The sequence below is a fragment of the Blennius ocellaris genome (genome assembly GCF_963422515.1).
Source record: "Blennius ocellaris genome assembly, chromosome: 18".
Lineage (NCBI taxonomy): Eukaryota > Metazoa > Chordata > Actinopteri > Blenniiformes > Blenniidae > Blennius > Blennius ocellaris.
In genome coordinates, this window is record NC_137667.1 from 18,559,603 (window position 1) to 18,577,848 (window position 18,246).

At 44.9% G+C, this 18,246-nt stretch overlaps 1 protein-coding gene across 1 annotated transcript in view; it reads right to left on the minus strand.

Moving 5' to 3' along the window:
• The window catches only part of LOC308143475 (unconventional myosin-VI-like), a 122,415-nt gene that overhangs the window by 8,674 nt on the left and 95,495 nt on the right, over positions 1-18,246 (minus strand). Inside the window, 7 exon segments of the mRNA XM_080514298.1 lie at positions 1,942-1,968; positions 4,410-4,541; positions 7,785-7,888; positions 13,411-13,449; positions 14,716-14,876; positions 15,576-15,654; positions 17,532-17,740. Coding sequence (XP_080370424.1) covers positions 1,942-1,968; positions 4,410-4,541; positions 7,785-7,888; positions 13,411-13,449; positions 14,716-14,876; positions 15,576-15,654; positions 17,532-17,740 — 751 coding nt within the window.

The window sequence follows — 18,246 nt, forward strand, 5'->3', positions numbered from 1 at the left end:
ATCTTCTGACCGTCTCCTGTCTTCTAACCATCTTCTGACCGTCTTCTGACCATCTCCTGTCTTCTAACCATCTTCTGACCGTCTTCTGACCGTCTCCTGTCTTCTAACCATCTTCTGACCGTCTCCTGTCTTCTAACCATCTTCTGACCATCTTCTGACCGTCTCCTGTCCTCTAACCATCTTCTGACCGTCTTCTGTCTTCTAACCATCTTCTGACCGTCTCCTGTCTTCTAACCATCTTCTGACCGTCTCCTGTCTTCTAACCATCTTCTGACCGTCTCCTGTCTTCTAACCATCTTCTGACCGTCTCCTGTCTTCTAACCATCTTCTGACCGTCTCCTGTCTTCTAACCATCTTCTGACCATCTTCTGACCGCCTCCTGTCTTCTAACCATCTTCTGACCGTCTTCTGACCGTCTCCTGTCTTCTAACCATCTTCTGACCGTCTTCTGACCGTCTCCTGTCTTCTAACCATCTTCTGACCGTCTTCTGACCGTCTCCGGTCTTCTAACCATCTTCTGACCGTCTCCTGTCTTCTAACCATCTTCTGACCGTCTCCTGTCTTCTAACCATCTTCTGACCATCTTCTGACCGTCTCCTGTCCTCTAACCATCTTCTGACCATCTTCTGACCGTCTCCTGTCTTCTAACCATCTTCTGACCATCTTCTGACCGTCTCCGGTCTTCTGACCATCTTCTGACCGTCGCCGGTCTTCTAACCATCTTCTGACCGTCTCCGGTCTTCTAACCATCTTCTGACCATCTTCTGACTGTCTCCTGACGGTCTTCTGTCTCCTGACCATCTTCTGACGGTCTTCTGACCGTCTACATGTAAACAGAGTTTTTAATGCCGGGACATTTCAGGGCCTCAACATGTCCACATGTCACGCAATGACAACGGCTGCTCATTTGAGTCGCGCTGTTAAATTTGTTTGTTCACTACCCAGAATGCACTGCGCTCTACGTTCCGCTGACCGACGGGTTCAACGCTGTCTGTGAACCGGAGAGCAGTTTATTTGCAAGAGAACCGAGGTCCACGTTCTGAAGCAGAGCAGAGTTGAGTCCTTCGGTCTGGATCAGAGTCACACCGACCAGAACCAGGTGCTGGTGTGAACGCTCTCTGAGAGCAAATCAGTATGTTTAGAAATAATCACCACAAGTGAAGAAATCTGAAGAGGCGAGCTCAAAGATGACACCATAGCCCCGCCTCCACCATAACAACACTGGTGGATTCCTTGTTGTTGAATCCGTCACATTGAGAACAGCAACAATCGTTGCGTTATTGGCAGGTATTGCGTTCAAAAGACGGTCGGTGTGATTCTCCTCGCCCGTCGGCGGTCGTAATGTTCTGGCTGACTGCGGCTGTTGTCGTATCTGGTGGAGGCAGCGTTCAGACGGACCCTCGTCAGTCAGACTCCAGTGAGGTTTTAATATGTGTGCAGTCGTGCCTCACGGCTCGCCGGGCTGCCGTGTGTCTAAAACCTTCATTAAGGCAGGAGAAAAGAGCGAAGCTTCACCTCCTTTTTCTCTCCTTTCTTCCTTTTACAACCTGCTGCAGCCAATCAGCGAGCGCGGCGGCCTTCTCCTCCCGTCACGCTCCAGCGAACGTGACGCCGTCGTCCAAACCGACCCCGGCAAACTGCCCTGAAAGCGCCACGCCCCCCCCCCACCACCACCCCCACCACCACCTCGCACGAGAACCCCCCCATGTGGGAGAGTCAATAACAGATTGTTCAGATAATCTCCATGAGGACGTTTTCTGTTGAACAGAGCAGCTGAAAGCAGCAGCGACCCAGAGAGGAGCAGATGTCGGCCATGTTTGAAGGACTGGGTGGTGGTGAGGATGGAGTGGGGGGTGGGGGGGGTTAATACAGGAGGGGGGGGGGGGGGGGGGTTTGCGGCTCTGCCGGTTAGTAGCGTTACACACTGAAAAGAGCACTTACATGCTTTTCTCACGGGAGGTGCATGATCTGAAAGTAAACATGCCAGGTTACACAGACTGCAGACAGTGATGCAACACAGCAGCAACAAGTGAGATGTCAACCGTTTGTTTTGTTTTGCTGGACAGACATGGAGACATGATGGACACACGTTAAACACTGCCGACACACACATATTATCCACCGTTAAGTCGGCGAGGAGAGACGAGCTCACACACGACAAACAGACACAGAAAACAGTGACATGACTTGGTTCTGTTCTCGTTTAAACGTCTTGGTGGTTCCAAATGTAGGGTTCCGGTCCGTCTCAAGGGGGCGCCAGAGAGCACAGAAATGGTCCAAGGCTATTTTTTTTTTTTTATTCTGAGATGGTCGAAACTAGATTTGCAGAGTAAAACACTTTTCGGTATATAGAGAGATCTTTGTATGAGAGTATTCATACACACTCATCGCGACCTTTCCATTATCGTGAAACAAGCAAATATATCATAAAGTTCTCGCGCGCTGTAAAACTCTCAAAACTGTATTTTGGGAGTTATGCGAGGTCGCTTCTCGACACAAACTAGGGGGGGTGGATAAATGACCTTTTTTCCCAAAACCTTCGTGTAACAGGTTTATTTTGACCTTATTTATATATAAAACACACAAGTAACCTGCATTTTCAATTTTGGTTCTGCTACTGCCTGCTACTGGCATGTTTTGATGTACTGCGTATATCACACTTTTGCACGCTTTTTTCAGCTATATATGATAATGGACAATGACTCTGTCTCAACATTGTGTACAAATATAGTGATTACTTGTTTTATTTTGTTTATTTATGAACTAAAAGGTATGGTTTATACTAGAACACACCAAAAAAAAATCAATAGCATGCACATTATTAATGATTATAATGGCTGAACAGACAGTCTTTCCATCGCGGCACGGAATTCTGTCAAGGTAACAGTGGATCTGTCAGTTGTTTTCCCCAAAACTATCTTGAGGTTGTTGCCAAATTGTTCTGGTGTTAGCAATCCGTGTCTGAAGCAGCCTGGCTTCTAAGACCAATAGTGGAGGTACTACTGGCAGCCATCTTGTCTCAGACTACCTAAAATAAACAAATAAAACATTGATTAGCATGACAAATGTGTGAATGTAATATATGATACGTTACTGTTGAGCCATTAAATCACAAAACTTGTCAAAAGTGGCAAAATTCGAGAAATTCGCCCAAAACGCGGTTTTCCTTATATGGCCAGTAGCAGGCAGTAGCAACCTGAAAATCAAAAAATGATATTATATATGTGATTTGTATATAAATAAGGTCAATTTAAACCTGTTACATGCAAATTCTAATTTTATCCACCCCCCCTACACAAACAGAAGAGGAAAAAAATGTGCTGCTTAAAATCAAAGTGAGTCGAGAAAATTCACATCTAACATGTCGGACTAACGAAAAACAAACAGCAGCCCCCACTAGTGGCCAAACATGAAAGCTACATCGTTAAAGCTCCTCTGCCGTTTCCGTGGAAACAAAACGTCGCTGTGTTAATGTAAAACAAAAACACGCTGCGTGTCCACCTGAAACGTTGGTTCCAGAAAAAGCTTGATTTCGTCTTTTTGTGTTACTCTTGTTTAGACCACCTCAGATCGTCGGAGCCTGGGATCGATGTTCTCGAGAGACTCAGCAGCTGAAACCTTCAGACCTGGACGGCTCCTCCTCCAGGTTTTCTGTCTTTTCTCCCCAGTAGATTTCAAGCTCCTCAGGACGTCTCTGCCGCAGATGAATGTCTCCGAAATGGACAGGAAGCCGAGGGACGGGAAGCTCTCGGGTCCATGGAGGTCGTGGTTTTACCCGAGTGACCTCCGACGAGACGCACGGAGCTTCACGCCGACTCCACCGAGTCTGATCAGGACTGAGAGGCGGAGGATGAAAGCCTGTGTGTGCGTGCGTGTCTGTGTCTGTCTCCGAGGTCCAATCAGTAGTCTGAGCAGAGCACACAATAGGCCGCTCTGAATGAGGGCTCTTTGTCGTCATGACAACTCGACGTGTGGCACAAGGAGATGAGGCGGCGGCGGCGGCGTGGTGAGGTGAGAGACGGAGCGAGTCTGTTCCTCGTGCCGACGTACGACCTGCTTAAGTCAGACAGAAACGAACGACACGTTTCTGTTCAGACGGTCCTGACTCTCCCTCTACCAGTCACGGTCCAGTAACTGATTACTCCGACGTCATCAGTTACAGGCAGCGACGATTCCTTGGGCTCGTTACTCGTAAGTCCTGTAAACTAGAGGACGGTTCATCTCGAGCCTGAACTGACTCGGTATCCCTGACAGCAACATCAAGAAGGGAGTCAAACTACATTATAGAGCTCTTACTAAAAAGACAGTAAATCAAAGACGGACAGTGGACTGCAACCGGAGCTGCACATTAAACCTCACACTGAAGCACAAACAGACAGAACCACGGGAGGAGTTCGCGTTGGTCGTACCGTAGTCGGTGACGGACTTGGGCGCCCGCTGCTGGGTGTCGGTGTTCCTCTTCTTGTTCTTTGACTTCCAGGCGTGGTAAACCTTGAGCCGGCGGTGGAACTCCTCCCGACAGGCGGCCAGCAGCTCGATGTCTGCAGGGGACAGGCAGAAGACCAGTGAGACGTCTCCAGATCAAAGTCATTCATTTTTATAGACGGAGCAGCTTTAAAAGAGAAGCTTTTGTTGGAGTTCTCAGGTTGTTTTTGTCGTTCCAGAGCGACACCACTTTTCATGATTTGTAGTCTAAAAGCCCATTTTCTGGATGAAACAACTCTTTATTGACGTTTTAAGGTCATGTAGTGATCTGTCTTTGTTCTTCTTTAAAGGAAACTTGACTGTATTGAAATCAGAATAAATCCATATAAACACTGAGAGTCACAGGCTTGTTTATCATTGACTGTCATGTTAGCCGCACATGTAGCATCATGCTAATGCTCAGGAAGTGCTCAAGTGGAACAAAGGTCACCTTTGCCGACCAACAACAAAACGGCCAAAGATTACAGGGTTTATGCTGCAGAAACTAATGAGCTCGTTTTGGCTTTTACCTCAGTTGTTCACATTTTATTGTAATTGTTGGTTTTATTACTATGACTCTTTTCACCATAATTCCTAAGGTTGAGAACTGGCTGTTTCTGTGTCTATGCCTTTAAATGCTAATGAGCAGTGTCTGTCCATGACTCCGACTCTCCTCAAGGATGAGAGCTTCCTGGTGTATCAGATTAAGTGGTTTCCCTGTTAACTGGTGACCTTTTAGCATCTCTTGTTACTGCTAATAACGGATGCTAAAAACCCAATAGAAATCTGTAGCCGTCCTTTACTATGACATTTTCAAGTCACAACCTTCCGAGTCTTTTTTTAATATATGTTGTTACTGGTCGTAACGACGGACGCTGAAGGAAGTTGGTCACTATTTAACAGGAAACCCAGTCAATTTAAAACGACACAACGCTATGACGCTAAACGCTGTCGTTCAGTCAGTTTGAACCAGGAGAGACTCCTGAAGATGGTCAGTTAAACATAAAATATGTTACTTAGTTTTACCCTATGTCTTTCCTATTAGGCTGAATTTATTCAGTATATCAGTGAGGCAGAGCGCCACTACCAAGGGGAGTGGTTATTTCCCCACATGATGTCATGAAGGGAAAATCTCAGATTCACGCATTCACTAAAAAGTGGAGTAACAAGTGAGGAAGATTCACTTCAGGGGCTTCAAACAAGCTGTAGGACAATTATTACTGTTCCAAACCCATTAGGAAGTCAATGTAGCTCCATATAGGAGCTTTAAAGCAAAATGAGAGAGAATGTTTTCTTTGACCACAGGAGTCTGACCGCTATAAAGTTATTAGAACTATAAGATCCAGAAGCTGATCTCCCTCCCCAGTCGGGGTACAGCTGCTTCCTGTAGCGTGAAGCTTCACGCCTCGACATGCGTATTAGCCTTTGTTCGTTTTCCATCCGCCGAGCAGATGTACAATAATATCCCAACACGATTAGTATGGCTGACACAAACCAACCAAAAGACGAGGATTCCTGCAGCCGGCTGCTTTATGATAACACATTTCATGAGGAAGATTCAGATAAATGACTTCTGCAGGGAGAGAGAAAATAAAAAAAGAAGAGAAAAAAAAACCGCGTTCAATTTGGCGTCTAAAAGAGGGCTAACAGCGAGCGACGAGACGCTTAATGCACACTAAGTGCTTAGGTAACGTCGACTCAACAAAAATACTTGGGAGGCAGACAAATGGCGAGAGGGGAGGACGTGCGGCGCTGAAATCAGCTCACGGCGGCGGAGAACGTGACAGGTGTCAACAAGCCCCTCGTCGCCGCCACGCGTCCGGCGTTTATCCCACCGATCAAGATGATCGCGGCCGAAGGACGTGACCACGTCAGTGTTTGATGTCCTCGCCGCGGCTGGTGAACGGCGAACCACCGCACTTGTGTGTGTGCGTGTGTGTTTGTGTGAGCATTAAGACTCTTCACACGTCTCACCCCCCCGCCGCCGCCGTCCTCTGCGCTCCTGCTGCGTGCGAGAGGACAGGTTGAACTCTGCATTACAAGGAGAGCGGAGGAGGATTTTCACTCTATTTTCTCCTCCAGGACGTTTCGCTCACGTTTAACCTTCTTGACATCGGATGAGAACGGCTAATTATTGTCGTTTCGCACGCTGGAACAAAAAGGATGTAGAAAAACACACCGAAATGACAAATAGTCCGATTTGCCTCGTTGTGCGGCGCAGTAGGGGCAGAGGGGGGATTCGTGCAGGCGTGCGCTGAGTTGTGCATCTTGTGTACACGTCAAGTGATTTGTGTGCATTGATCTGCGTGTGAGTGTTTCCAATTTGCATGCACGTTAACTTGATTTGTATTTTCTGCAATGCAGTTTTGTTGTGTTCACATGATGTGTGTGTGTGTGTGTGTAGGTTCACTGCTTCCACACACACATTTGTATACGTGCACACAAATGTAGGTGCACGGAGGTGCTGTAGCAGACATACGTCTCCAGTGAGTATAGAGACAAACAAATCATTTTATAGTACATGCAAGTCGTACTCCACACACACTAATGTGTACACACAAACCCCACCACACACACATAACTGAGTGTACGTAGAATTATACGTTGTGTGTATAACGTCCACACCAACCTCGGTGTGAGAATATTTGTGCAACTTGTGTGTGTGTGCTTTAAAGTGTACTGCAGTGATATATTTAGTCCAGAAAAATGAGTAAAAAGGTGAAACACAACGCCTCCCTTTAGTTTGGCCCGTAACAACAACATTTAGTTTTGTGTTGGAGCTTTAATTTGAGGCTTTTCAGCTCGGATACGACCATCAGCTGCTTCCTGAATGTCAGAGTGAAAGGTGAAGTGGACTTCAGCGCCGCGACAAAGACTGCTGTTATGCGAACCGCGGTATCATCACCACGGGCTTTGTTTTGGAACGGTGGTGCTGGAGCGGCGGTTCACTCCCACATGAGACAAGTGGTCATCCAATGAGGCGAAGCGCCGTTTTACTAAAAGAAGAGGAAGTGGTGTGCAAAGTGGGTAAAAACCAGACGAGTGAACAAACACGCCACTGCTCCTATTTGCAGCCCGAGACGGAGGACAAAACAGCTTTTCTTTAAAATCTGCTCATTCTACACAAAACAACTGCATTTAGCAGATGTCGCTAGTCATTAGCAGCTCCGTTACCGTCTCTAAAACTCTTGTTTACAGAAAAGTCATTCATTAGTCCTGCGCTGAAACCCGATAGTAACCTGAACGTTGTCCCACTGCCTCTAAAAGGTGAACGTTGGGGAGCGTGGTGTTGGGATGTTGGGTGTGACCCAGAAACTCACCACACGAGGTGTTGATGGCGTCGCGCAGCTCCGCGTACTTCCACTTGCTCAACTCGAACTTCTTTGCGCCGGCGGCGGCTTTGGTGGCCTGGACCTGTGGACCTCTGATCACAGGAAGGAGGAGAAAAAGAAGAAGAAGAACATGAGCGATGACAACCCACAGCGGGAAGCGTCGGGACGCCGTCTGACAGAGGGGGGGGGGTAGGTGGCTTCAGATCTGGAGGTCGCTGGACCACCGGGGTGGAGTTTACCGACGGGGTTTTAATGTTACATTTACTGGAAAGTCTGGGAGACGTGTGACATGAGAAATGTTCCACAGCTCTGCTTCGTATCCAGGAGATCTGAAAGTTATGCCGAGACGCTACATGAAATGTCCGACTGGATTTGGTTTCACTGAAAGCTCACAGTTCTGAAATACATTTGATCTTTTTATTCAAAATGAAAAATTGAAGTTTGCAATTTAGTGGATAGTGAAAAGGAAAGAATAAAGAATAAACCTCTAAAGGAATCAAATAGCTATATAAAAAATTCACGATTGACACGTCCAGTGCATCGGAGGGAAACTCATCAGAACATTTATGCCAGCAAGTGGAAGCAGAACGCTCCAAATACGTCTTTAACGCCGTGTCTGATAGGAACGCTAGCTTAGCGCTAAGTAGCATGCTAAAGGCTGCAAAATGCCACATCGTGGTTTTTAGAGTTCTGATGTTTTGCACAAGGGAACAACTAGTGGCTTGATATTGAACAAAAACTAAACAAAAAGAAAACTGGGGAACATTTTAGATTTAAACTGGCTCTTTGATTTGTGACTGTAAATACATCAAAATTAGCTTGACATTGGAGCTGCCTTTGTACTTGGGAGCTAAAATTAGCTTGACATTGAAAAACATTGAAAGTATTAATGTTTTTTTTTTCTTTGCATGTACTTCTAAACTGTAGCTGCAACACAACTGGAGAATTTGTGCAGAAATGTGTATTTCATGGCTAAAATGCCACATTTTCACTTGTTTTGTTTCCTCAGAATTAAACAGAAGATTAGTTTCCAGGTTACGAATCGGACTAGAAGACCTCCAGACTCTGGGATACTGCGGCAATGTTGACGGAGGGTAATGGCGTTTCCGGTAAACTCCACCCCGGCGAGCTGCGTCGGGTGAGAACAGAGTTTGAGGCGGAGTCACGCTGCCGGTTACAGACGTGGAGGTGAAAGCCGGGGGAAGCCGGTCGGGGAGTCGGCAGCGTCGTGGTGATGAGGGGAGAGAGGAAGCCTGCGGAGGGCTGGAGAGGCGTTAGGAAGCATGCTGCTACAGTCTGCAGGAGGAGAGGAGAGGACAGGAGGGTGCTGCTCCTTCTGCTTAATTACAAATGACCGTTCGGTGGCGTAAACGCGTGCAGCTGCAGGAGGCCGCGTGCCCGCGGCCTCCATTAATCCGTGACCGGGATTTGCCCCCGTCTGAGAGCACTTACAGGGAGTGGAGAGGCGGGACCTGCACCCGGCGGCAGCTGCACCGTGTTCCTGGCAGCGAGCGGCCGGCGACGCCGTCGCCTTCTGCTCTGCTGTCGAGGCGCGTTTGAGGCTCGGCGAGAGGCGGCGCGGGCCAATTAGCCGACAAACAGACGCGCGGGACGGGGAGGCCGGCGCCGCGCCGGCCAAAACATTAATTCACGCCAACGCCAAACGCAAAAGCAGGGAAAGTTCCAGTACGCCGAGGGGAAAAGCAGTCACTGGAGCAGGTGCTGCTGGCATCAGGTTGACTTTCACCTGCTGAGCGCAGAGCCAACAGACGGAGGAAGGATCATAAAGCTCTCCGTGACCACAGACAACAATATTAGCTTCAACCCAATGCGACAAAATCGCCTCTAACAAAGATTATCTTTAAGAAATCATGACAAAATAAATTAGCTGCTTCAATGAAAGGCAACAACAATTATCCTTAATAAATTTAGCTCTGACAAAAGATGACAAAATTAGCTACTGGATTGACGCAGAGATAAGAAAATTTGCTTTAATTCTAACTGGAGAAAACACAACTTCAACCAAAAGTAACAACAATAGCTTCAATTGGAGAAATAACAGCTGGAGTGACATTTAACAAGCTGCACTCCAGCGGGGGAAAAAGGTCAGCACTTCCACGTTTGGTCTGAGCGGAAGAAAAATGTTCAACACGAGGGGGAAAAGGTGAAAACAGCAGGAGACGGCGACATGAAGCATCATCGGCCTCCCAGAGGTGATCACACCCCGTCACAGTACAGAGGAATTAAGTTTGATCAGCAGCAAATAACTCCATTTCACATTTAATTCAGAGATTTTAAATATATTATGTTACAATATGAATTTTTTTTTTTAAATTAATTTAGGAACAAAACAATCAAGAATTTTTTTTAATGATAATTAAATATAAAATCAAAAACAATGATTAATTATACAAAATAAAATATATCTGAGAAAATAAATCAGATTTAACAGAATTTCTTTAATTAAAAAATGATTTCCATTATCTTTTTTTTTTTTAATTCACTGGATTGAGCAGAGATTGGATTTGTCCAGACAGGTTCCACCCACCTAGCCAGAAGTTCGGTCATTTCCTTCGCCATTTCCTCCCTAAAAAAGCACCACGAGCCCGATATACACAAGTTAGTACACTTAGCAATGGTGATAGGGTTAAAATCTCTGACCACTAAAATACATTTAAATTGTTCAGCTTTTTATTTTTATATGTTTGGAATTAAAAAAAAAAAGAAACCAAGTCAAAACTTGTGTACTACGTTCTCCTAATCCTGCATTTTCTTCTGGGGAATGGTTCTGATACAATAAAGTGATAATAAATATGATGCAGTCACTACGAGTGTGAAACAGTGATCGTTGTAAAATACAGCTTTTATCACACACGTGACCATTTTTAGTGAAGTTTTTCTTTCTTCTTGTAAAAGTGGAGCGGCCAGTGATAATACACTGTTAATCACATTCACACGTGTGATTAACACACATCCATCCATCATGACCACATCATCCATCCATCCATCTGACCATATCATCCATCCATCCATCCATCCTGACCATATCATACATCATGACCATATCATCCATCCATCCATCCATCCATCCTGACCATGTCATCCATCCATCCTGACCATATCATCCATCCATCCATCCTGACCATGTCATCCATCCATCCTGACCATATCATACATCATGACCATATCATCCATCCATCATGATCCATATCATCCATCCATCATGATCCATATCATCCATCCATCACTATCCATATCATCCATCCATCCATCATGATCCATATCATCCATCCATCCATCCATCATGCCCATATCATCCATCCATCCATCATGATCCATATCATCCATCCATCATGCCCATATCATCCATCCATCCATCATGAGCCATATCATCCATCCATCATTATCCATATCATCCATCCATCCATCCATCATTATCCATATCATCCATCCATCATGACCATATCATCCATCCATCATTATCCATATCATCCATCCATCCATCTAACATGACCATGTCATCCATCCATCCATCTAACATGACCATATCATCCATCCATCATGACCATATCATCCATCCATCCATCCATCATGACCAAATCATCCATCCATCCATCCAGACCATATCATCCATCCATCCATCCATCCAGACCATATCATCCATCCATCATGACCATATCATCCATCCATCCATCTCTTTGTCATGAATCTATTGTCTGTTCCTGTTCCACATCATCAGCATGTTGAATTAAACTGCATTAAAGCTGCTGTCTCAATAAAGTTCCATCAGTCTTCTCTAATGTCCTTCTTCCCTCACTCAGACCAGAGCAGCTTCACATTTACAGTGTGGAGGTTGGAATGTCTCTGTCTAAAGGGACATTTCCATGCCCTCACATCCAACCGGCCTCAGCGCCACACAAGGCTGGAAAACCTGCAGAGTCCCTGAGTGAGTAAAGCTGCAGCCTGGGCGGCTGGCTCCACCCAGGCTAGCTCCACCCAGGCTAGCGCCACCCAGCTGGGGAGCGTCCTCATGCAGCCACTCTGTTTCCTGAGCTGACCTGAGGACGAGGTGAAGCGTGTGTGTGTCTGTGGTGCGACAGGAGGAAACCTACATGGTCAAGCTGCTGAGCTTAGTGGTAGCAGGGATGCTGCAAAACAGAGGATTAGAGGATTAGGAGACGGCGCAGCAGAGCACAATGGAAGTAACCAGTCGTCTTCTCCTTCCATTCGGCTCTGATCACAAGACGTCAAACCATCAAACTAACTGTTCAGATCATCCACATTCTCAAGTTCATGCAATTAAAAGATTCTTGTTGATTACAAAACTGACTTTAAATTAAGATTATCAACAGATTATGTATTTATACATGATAATCAGTTCAGTTATGAAGAAAGCGGATGGGGTTGGGCGTCTTTTGTGAAGATTCTACTAAAACAAAGAACGGACGCAATGGCAATCATTTATCTTCTGAACTAAAGTCGAATCTAACTAATCTATTGTGCTAAAGCGAGAGTGTAACAGATTCCAATATGATGCAAACAAAACTCCAAACTCTCAGCTAAAATATCAGAGATGATCAGAGAATATGCTTATTATTAACACAGTTTACTTAAAATGCTTTGTGACTTTTGCAAACAGTGCCCCCTGTGGTCACATGTCATAACTGCAGGGAAAAACAAACTAACTTGTATTAGTTTTCTTTTCTTTTTTTACACGTTTTAAATTAATCTCCTCCACATTTTTTTTACTTAAAAAAGTAAATGAAATAAACTAAAATTTATATGAAAGAGAAAATCCTCCAAAACTGGGAAAACATTTTTTTTCTTTTTTTTATAATTGTTGGTGTTAAATGTTTGTTTTGAAAATTGTTATTAATAACTTCAGTGAATGTATTTTAAAGCACTGGATTGTTTGTGACAATTATTCTTCATAGAACTGCAACACCAACGATTTTCAAAATGAATTTTTTTGCCTTTTTTATTTATTTATTTTTTTCCTACCCCCGCTTCAAAATGTTTGGATTTTTCCAAACAAGCATCTCCACCAGCGCCAGAACGGATAACGCTGTAAACATAACGTGAGCAAAGGAGATTTTTTTATTGCAATAATAACTCACTTATTTTTATCTGCGAGAGGAAGATTTTAATTCAAGGGAGGACGGAGGATAAATCCTTCTGCTGTAAATCCAGCTAAAAGTCGCAGAGTTCATTTTCGATACGAGGAGGAGGTGTTTTTTTTTTTTTTTTTTTGATAAATGTGAGGGTCTTTTTTTTTTTTTTTTTAACTGTGTTTAAGAAAAAATTTACGTCTGTATTCTCAGAAGTTTGATAAATCCGAGCGCGGCTCAGGTGGTAGCGGTCGGAGCGATCGATGAAATCTGGACGGTGACGGGAAAGGCGGCAGTAAAAGTGTCTGTTTGGAAAAGTGGCGGCAGTTAGTTGGAATCAGAGGGGGTCTGGGAGGAGGGCGGGGGTGGGGGGGCAGTGGGGGGGGGGTGCTTGGCTGGCAGATTGTAACAGCATGCGGGGGGGGGTTGTTCAGAAGGTCAGATGTCAAGTGGGATTGAGGATTCTGGGATTAAATCAGAGGGGTGAGAATGGGTGGGTGTCTTACGCTGCTCTCTCTGGGGACGACGGAACTGAGGAGCCGTTACTGGGAATGAAACAAGAAAAGAAAAAAACAAAAACAAGAAAACAAACAAAAGAAACAAGAATAATTAATGAGGAGCGTTTAGCTCCGAGACGTGTCGCCAGCAGCTCCAGTCCCGAGGCCGACGGCTGCAGGAGCAGAGAGTCAAACACTTCAAGAAGAAACGTCCGGACGGCGGCAGTAAACACACTGCAGCAACATCAGCATTAACATCAGCATTAACATCAGCATTAGCATGAATCCACCGGACCTCAGCTCACACAGGATTTGGAATTTTGTTACTTTTGTTTATGAAAACAGTCGAAGAGCGACTCATTATGAGCTTCATCTTCCTCCCAAAAACTGATGGAGCATCTTCCTCCTGATGTAACTTCAACTAACAGCCAGATTATAGAGCATCTTCCTCCTCTAACATCTAGATGATAGAGCATCTTCTTCCACTAACAGCCAGATTATAGAGCATCTTCCTCCTCTAACATCTAGATTATAGAGCATCTTCTTCCACTAACAGCCAGATTATAGAGCATCTTCCTCCTCTAACATCTAGATGATAGAGCATCTTCTTCCACTAACAGCCAGATTATAGAGCATCTTCCTCCACTAACAGCCAGATTATAGAGCATCTTCCTCCTCTAACATCTAGATGATAGAGCATCTTCTTCCACTAACAGCCAGATTATAGAGCATCTTCCTCCACTAACATCCAGATTATAAAGCATCTTCCTCCTCTAACATCCAGATTATAGAGCATCTTCCTCCTCTAACATCCAGATTATAGAGCATCTTCCTCCACTAACATCCAGATTATAGAGCATCTTCCTCCTCTAACATCCAGATTATAGAGCATCTTCCTCCACTAACAGCCAGATTATAGAGCATCTTCCTCCACTAACATCCAGACTATAGAGCATCTTCCTCCTCTAACATCCAGATTATAGAGCATCTTCCTCCTCTAACATCCAGATTGTAGAGCATCTTCCTCCTCTAACATCCAGATTATAGAGCATCTTCCTCCACTAACATCAGATTATGGAGGATCTTCCTCCACTAACATCAGATTATAGAGCATCTTCCTCCTCTAACATCAGATTATGGAGGATCTTCCTCCTCTAACATCAGATTATAGAGCATCTTCCTCCTCTAACATCAGATTATGGAGGATCTTCCTCCTCTAACATCAGATTATAGAGCATCTTCCTCCTCTAACATCAGATTATGGAGGATCTTCCTCCTTTAACTGAAGTAAACGGGGGTGAGAGGGTGAGTTACCTGCGCAGGCCTGCGTCAATAGGCGCCTCCTCTGGGATGAGCTCAGACTCGCTCTGGGCGATCCTCAGCGCCAGCTCGCGGTCCCTCCTCTCCTGCTCCAGGACGGTCTGCCGGGACGCCTCCTCCTCCCGCTCCGCCTGCACCTGCACCTCCATCTCCATCTGCAGAGCGACACCGCCGTTTAGTCGCCAAGTGGGAAGCAACACATCATCTAGAATAACTAACACAGACACACTTCAACCTTCATACGAGGCTACGATGGTCTGACATGTCCGTTTTATTAGAGGGGAAAAAAAGGGGGCGGGGCTTAAAACCGATGATTGATGCTGCGGCTTTCACCTTTTCACCACTTGAAAAGTTTTTAAGGTTTTATGTAATGAAAATCATCTTTCATTAAGATTTGCTCCTGAAACACCCTTGAAGTTCAAAGTTAAAAAGAAATATGAACCATGAAAGTTATCTGATCGCGTCAACTGATGGAACTTTATAAGCATATTATCTAATATTAATGATTAACGAAAAAACACTGGGAATGTATGAATTTAGCATCTATTCATAAAATCTACTTCTCAAACTGAAGAAATGATTGATGTGATTTATTTTACAGCCTCTAGTGGCCAAAACAGGGAGAAATTATTTATTTTTTTATTGAATTTTTTTAATGGCATCTAAACTAAATGAAGCAAAAAGTACCGAGTGGATAAAACCCAAAACCCAAAACCAAACACACTCAAACCTAACTGTGGCTCGTTACAACAGACAATAATTTTAGCCAATTCAACGTAATAAAGAAATGTAAGAATGTATAGTGACAGTTATTAAATTTTTTCCGGAGGCTTTTAATGCTGCAGGACACTCACCTGAATCCGCCGCTCTTCCTCCTCCCTCTTCTTCCTCTCCTCCTCTTCCTGCTTCCTCTTCAGCTCCATCTCCGATTTCCTGGGAGACGAGGAATGAACCAGTGAGACGTGCAGAGGAAATTACACCGTCAGTCTAAATGTCATTTTAGTCCCCTTGTTGTGTTTCAATAGGACGATTCAGTCCAGTTTAAATGAAGAAAGTACCTTGATATGTTCACAACTAACCATTATATCTTAATAAACATCACATTTCTGATAAAACCACAGATTGTGCACAAAATCAGGTGTTTCAAATGTTCAAAAATGTGAAAACGTAGGTTTAAAACGTAGGTCTTGAGACGCTCTTTAACAAGACCCGGATGTATATTATCTTCATTTCCAAATATTTCAATGAGCAGCTGATAAAGGATTGACTTGACTTTTCTTTCATGTTTAAAATGTTGAATTCACAGAGTATAAATGCACCGTTGCCGGGAGCCAGTAAACCAGTAACAGGAAGTATAAACTGAAGTATAATCGAATGTTTTTGTTGAATTAAAATCAGAAATCACGTTTTTTTGTAAGACTTTCATTAAATGTATGTCATAATACATAACATTTATAAACGACTAAAACCATTTTACAGCAGAAAAAAATCACTTTATCTGATTTAACTTCCTAAAAAAATCCGACAAACTCCTTTAAAAGACGAAAAGGGAAACTCCTTCAGCAGATCTGAAACGGCTTTTTTGACCTCCCTGCTTTTCGCCTTCCTATTTCTGTTGTGCGCTCGCAGGAGCGCTGACCTCCGACCCCTGCCGGCCCCCCGGGGGCTCCTGGAGGATCTGTGGCGGCTCTGAATAGAAACATCTCGAGCCGTCTGCGGCGGAGCTCGGGATGTTTCCGTCGCCGACCTTCAGGCTGCGACCTTCAGGCGAAACGTGGGAAACTTTCCCCCCCGGCGGAGGAGAGAGAAAGAGGAGGGGGAGCGTGAGCCGTAAAATCTAGCCCCGTCGCCTCTAATGTTTCACATTAGCAGGTAGTGGCTCGTGACGAACGCGATGACACAATCTGGAGAGGAAGCGGCATCTTTCTGTGTGACGGATTCAAAAGTGAACCGTCTGAACACTTCATTTGAGACGAGATTGGTCGAGTCGCGACGATTCACGGGGGACAATGACTCCGTTTTATACGAAGCAACGAGCTTGAGGTCAAAGATGTGGGTCGACCACATTTATGATCTCATAATTAAGACGTCTTTTGAAATCAGTTTTTTTTTTTACGAGAACTGAACGCTGCGCCAGACAATGTGAGACGTTTGGACCAGAAGTAAGGAGAACAACTAAGAACTCCGATGGGAGCAGAAAGAATCCAAAACTAAATGAGTCCACAAGGCAAATACTCATTTCTTTGAAGACTTTCAGATATTACAGTCGATTTCAGGCTATTTTCTAATGATCAAATCATCAGTTTTTGAGGTAAAAAAAAAAGTATTTATTGTCTAAAGGAAATGTGTTTCATTCATAAGATCCGGTATCACATTAAATTGGCAGGAAGTTCCTGATCCGTTGAGGTGAACTTTGTTCAGTTTGAAGCTGGCGAGGAGGAATTTCATCACTTAGTGGCGACCTGGTTCCGTTGTGGAGGTTTTGCTGGATAAGGCCGAGGCTGTGACCTCTGGCATCCTCGCTATTTGTTCCCCACTAATGATGGTCCCCTGGGGGGGGGGGGTGCTTCGTTCTGTTGCTGCACCCTCTGTAAATCACCCCGGACAAGAGCTACATTGAACAAAAAACAAAACACTTTAGAGCTTCTATAGGAGTAAATCCTTTGTGGAGCAGCGATCTCATTATGTAAATCCCTGCTGGTCCTTTAAACTGAGTGGATTCGTCCACTGCAGCACATTTCTCTATAAAGACGCGTCCAAACGCGCCGCCTTCCACAAGTGGCCCTTGATTTGTGGTGCAAACGACTTACAGGCGGCGGTCCTCCTCGTCCTGCTTGCGGCGCTGCTCCTCCTCCTCCCTCCTCTGCTTCTCCCGCTCCATCTCCTCCTGGATGCGGCGCAGGCGCTCGCGCTCCTCCTCCTCCTTCTTCTTGTTCTGCATGGCCGTCAGCAGCTTCTCCGACCGCGTCACCAGCGCCTGGTACTCGTGGTCGATGTCGATGCGGGTCATGATGGTGCTCTGCGGTGCACACACACGGCCGTCAGCCAGAACATCATGACCAGTGAGTGACAGGTGAGCCGAGGAGTCCTGGGTGCCTTTTCTAACCGTAACACCTCCAAGGTGACGAGTCCACGGATTACTCTCATTCTCTCATTAGACGACCCAACCCTGTACATATCTATACATGCATAGACAAACAGACGTATACAGAGTTAAGACGGTGTGTATATGTATAGACACGCATGCACACGTATGTGTAAATACTGTATAAATGCACACTCGTAAAGGTTTAAGACAAGCATAATGGAAAAAAAGAAGAAGAAATAATAAATTCATTCATTAGTTTTTCTTTGCAGCAACAAGTAAAAATGCTCCACTAATTTTACTCTAACTAGTAACTGTATGCAATTGCTTATGCAGTAACTAGCACAGAAATGGTCTGCGTGCGCCCACCATTGATTCGGCTGTACAGTGAACACTGTCATGAATCAATGAGTCCATTGGCTTCGGGGTGAAATATGTCA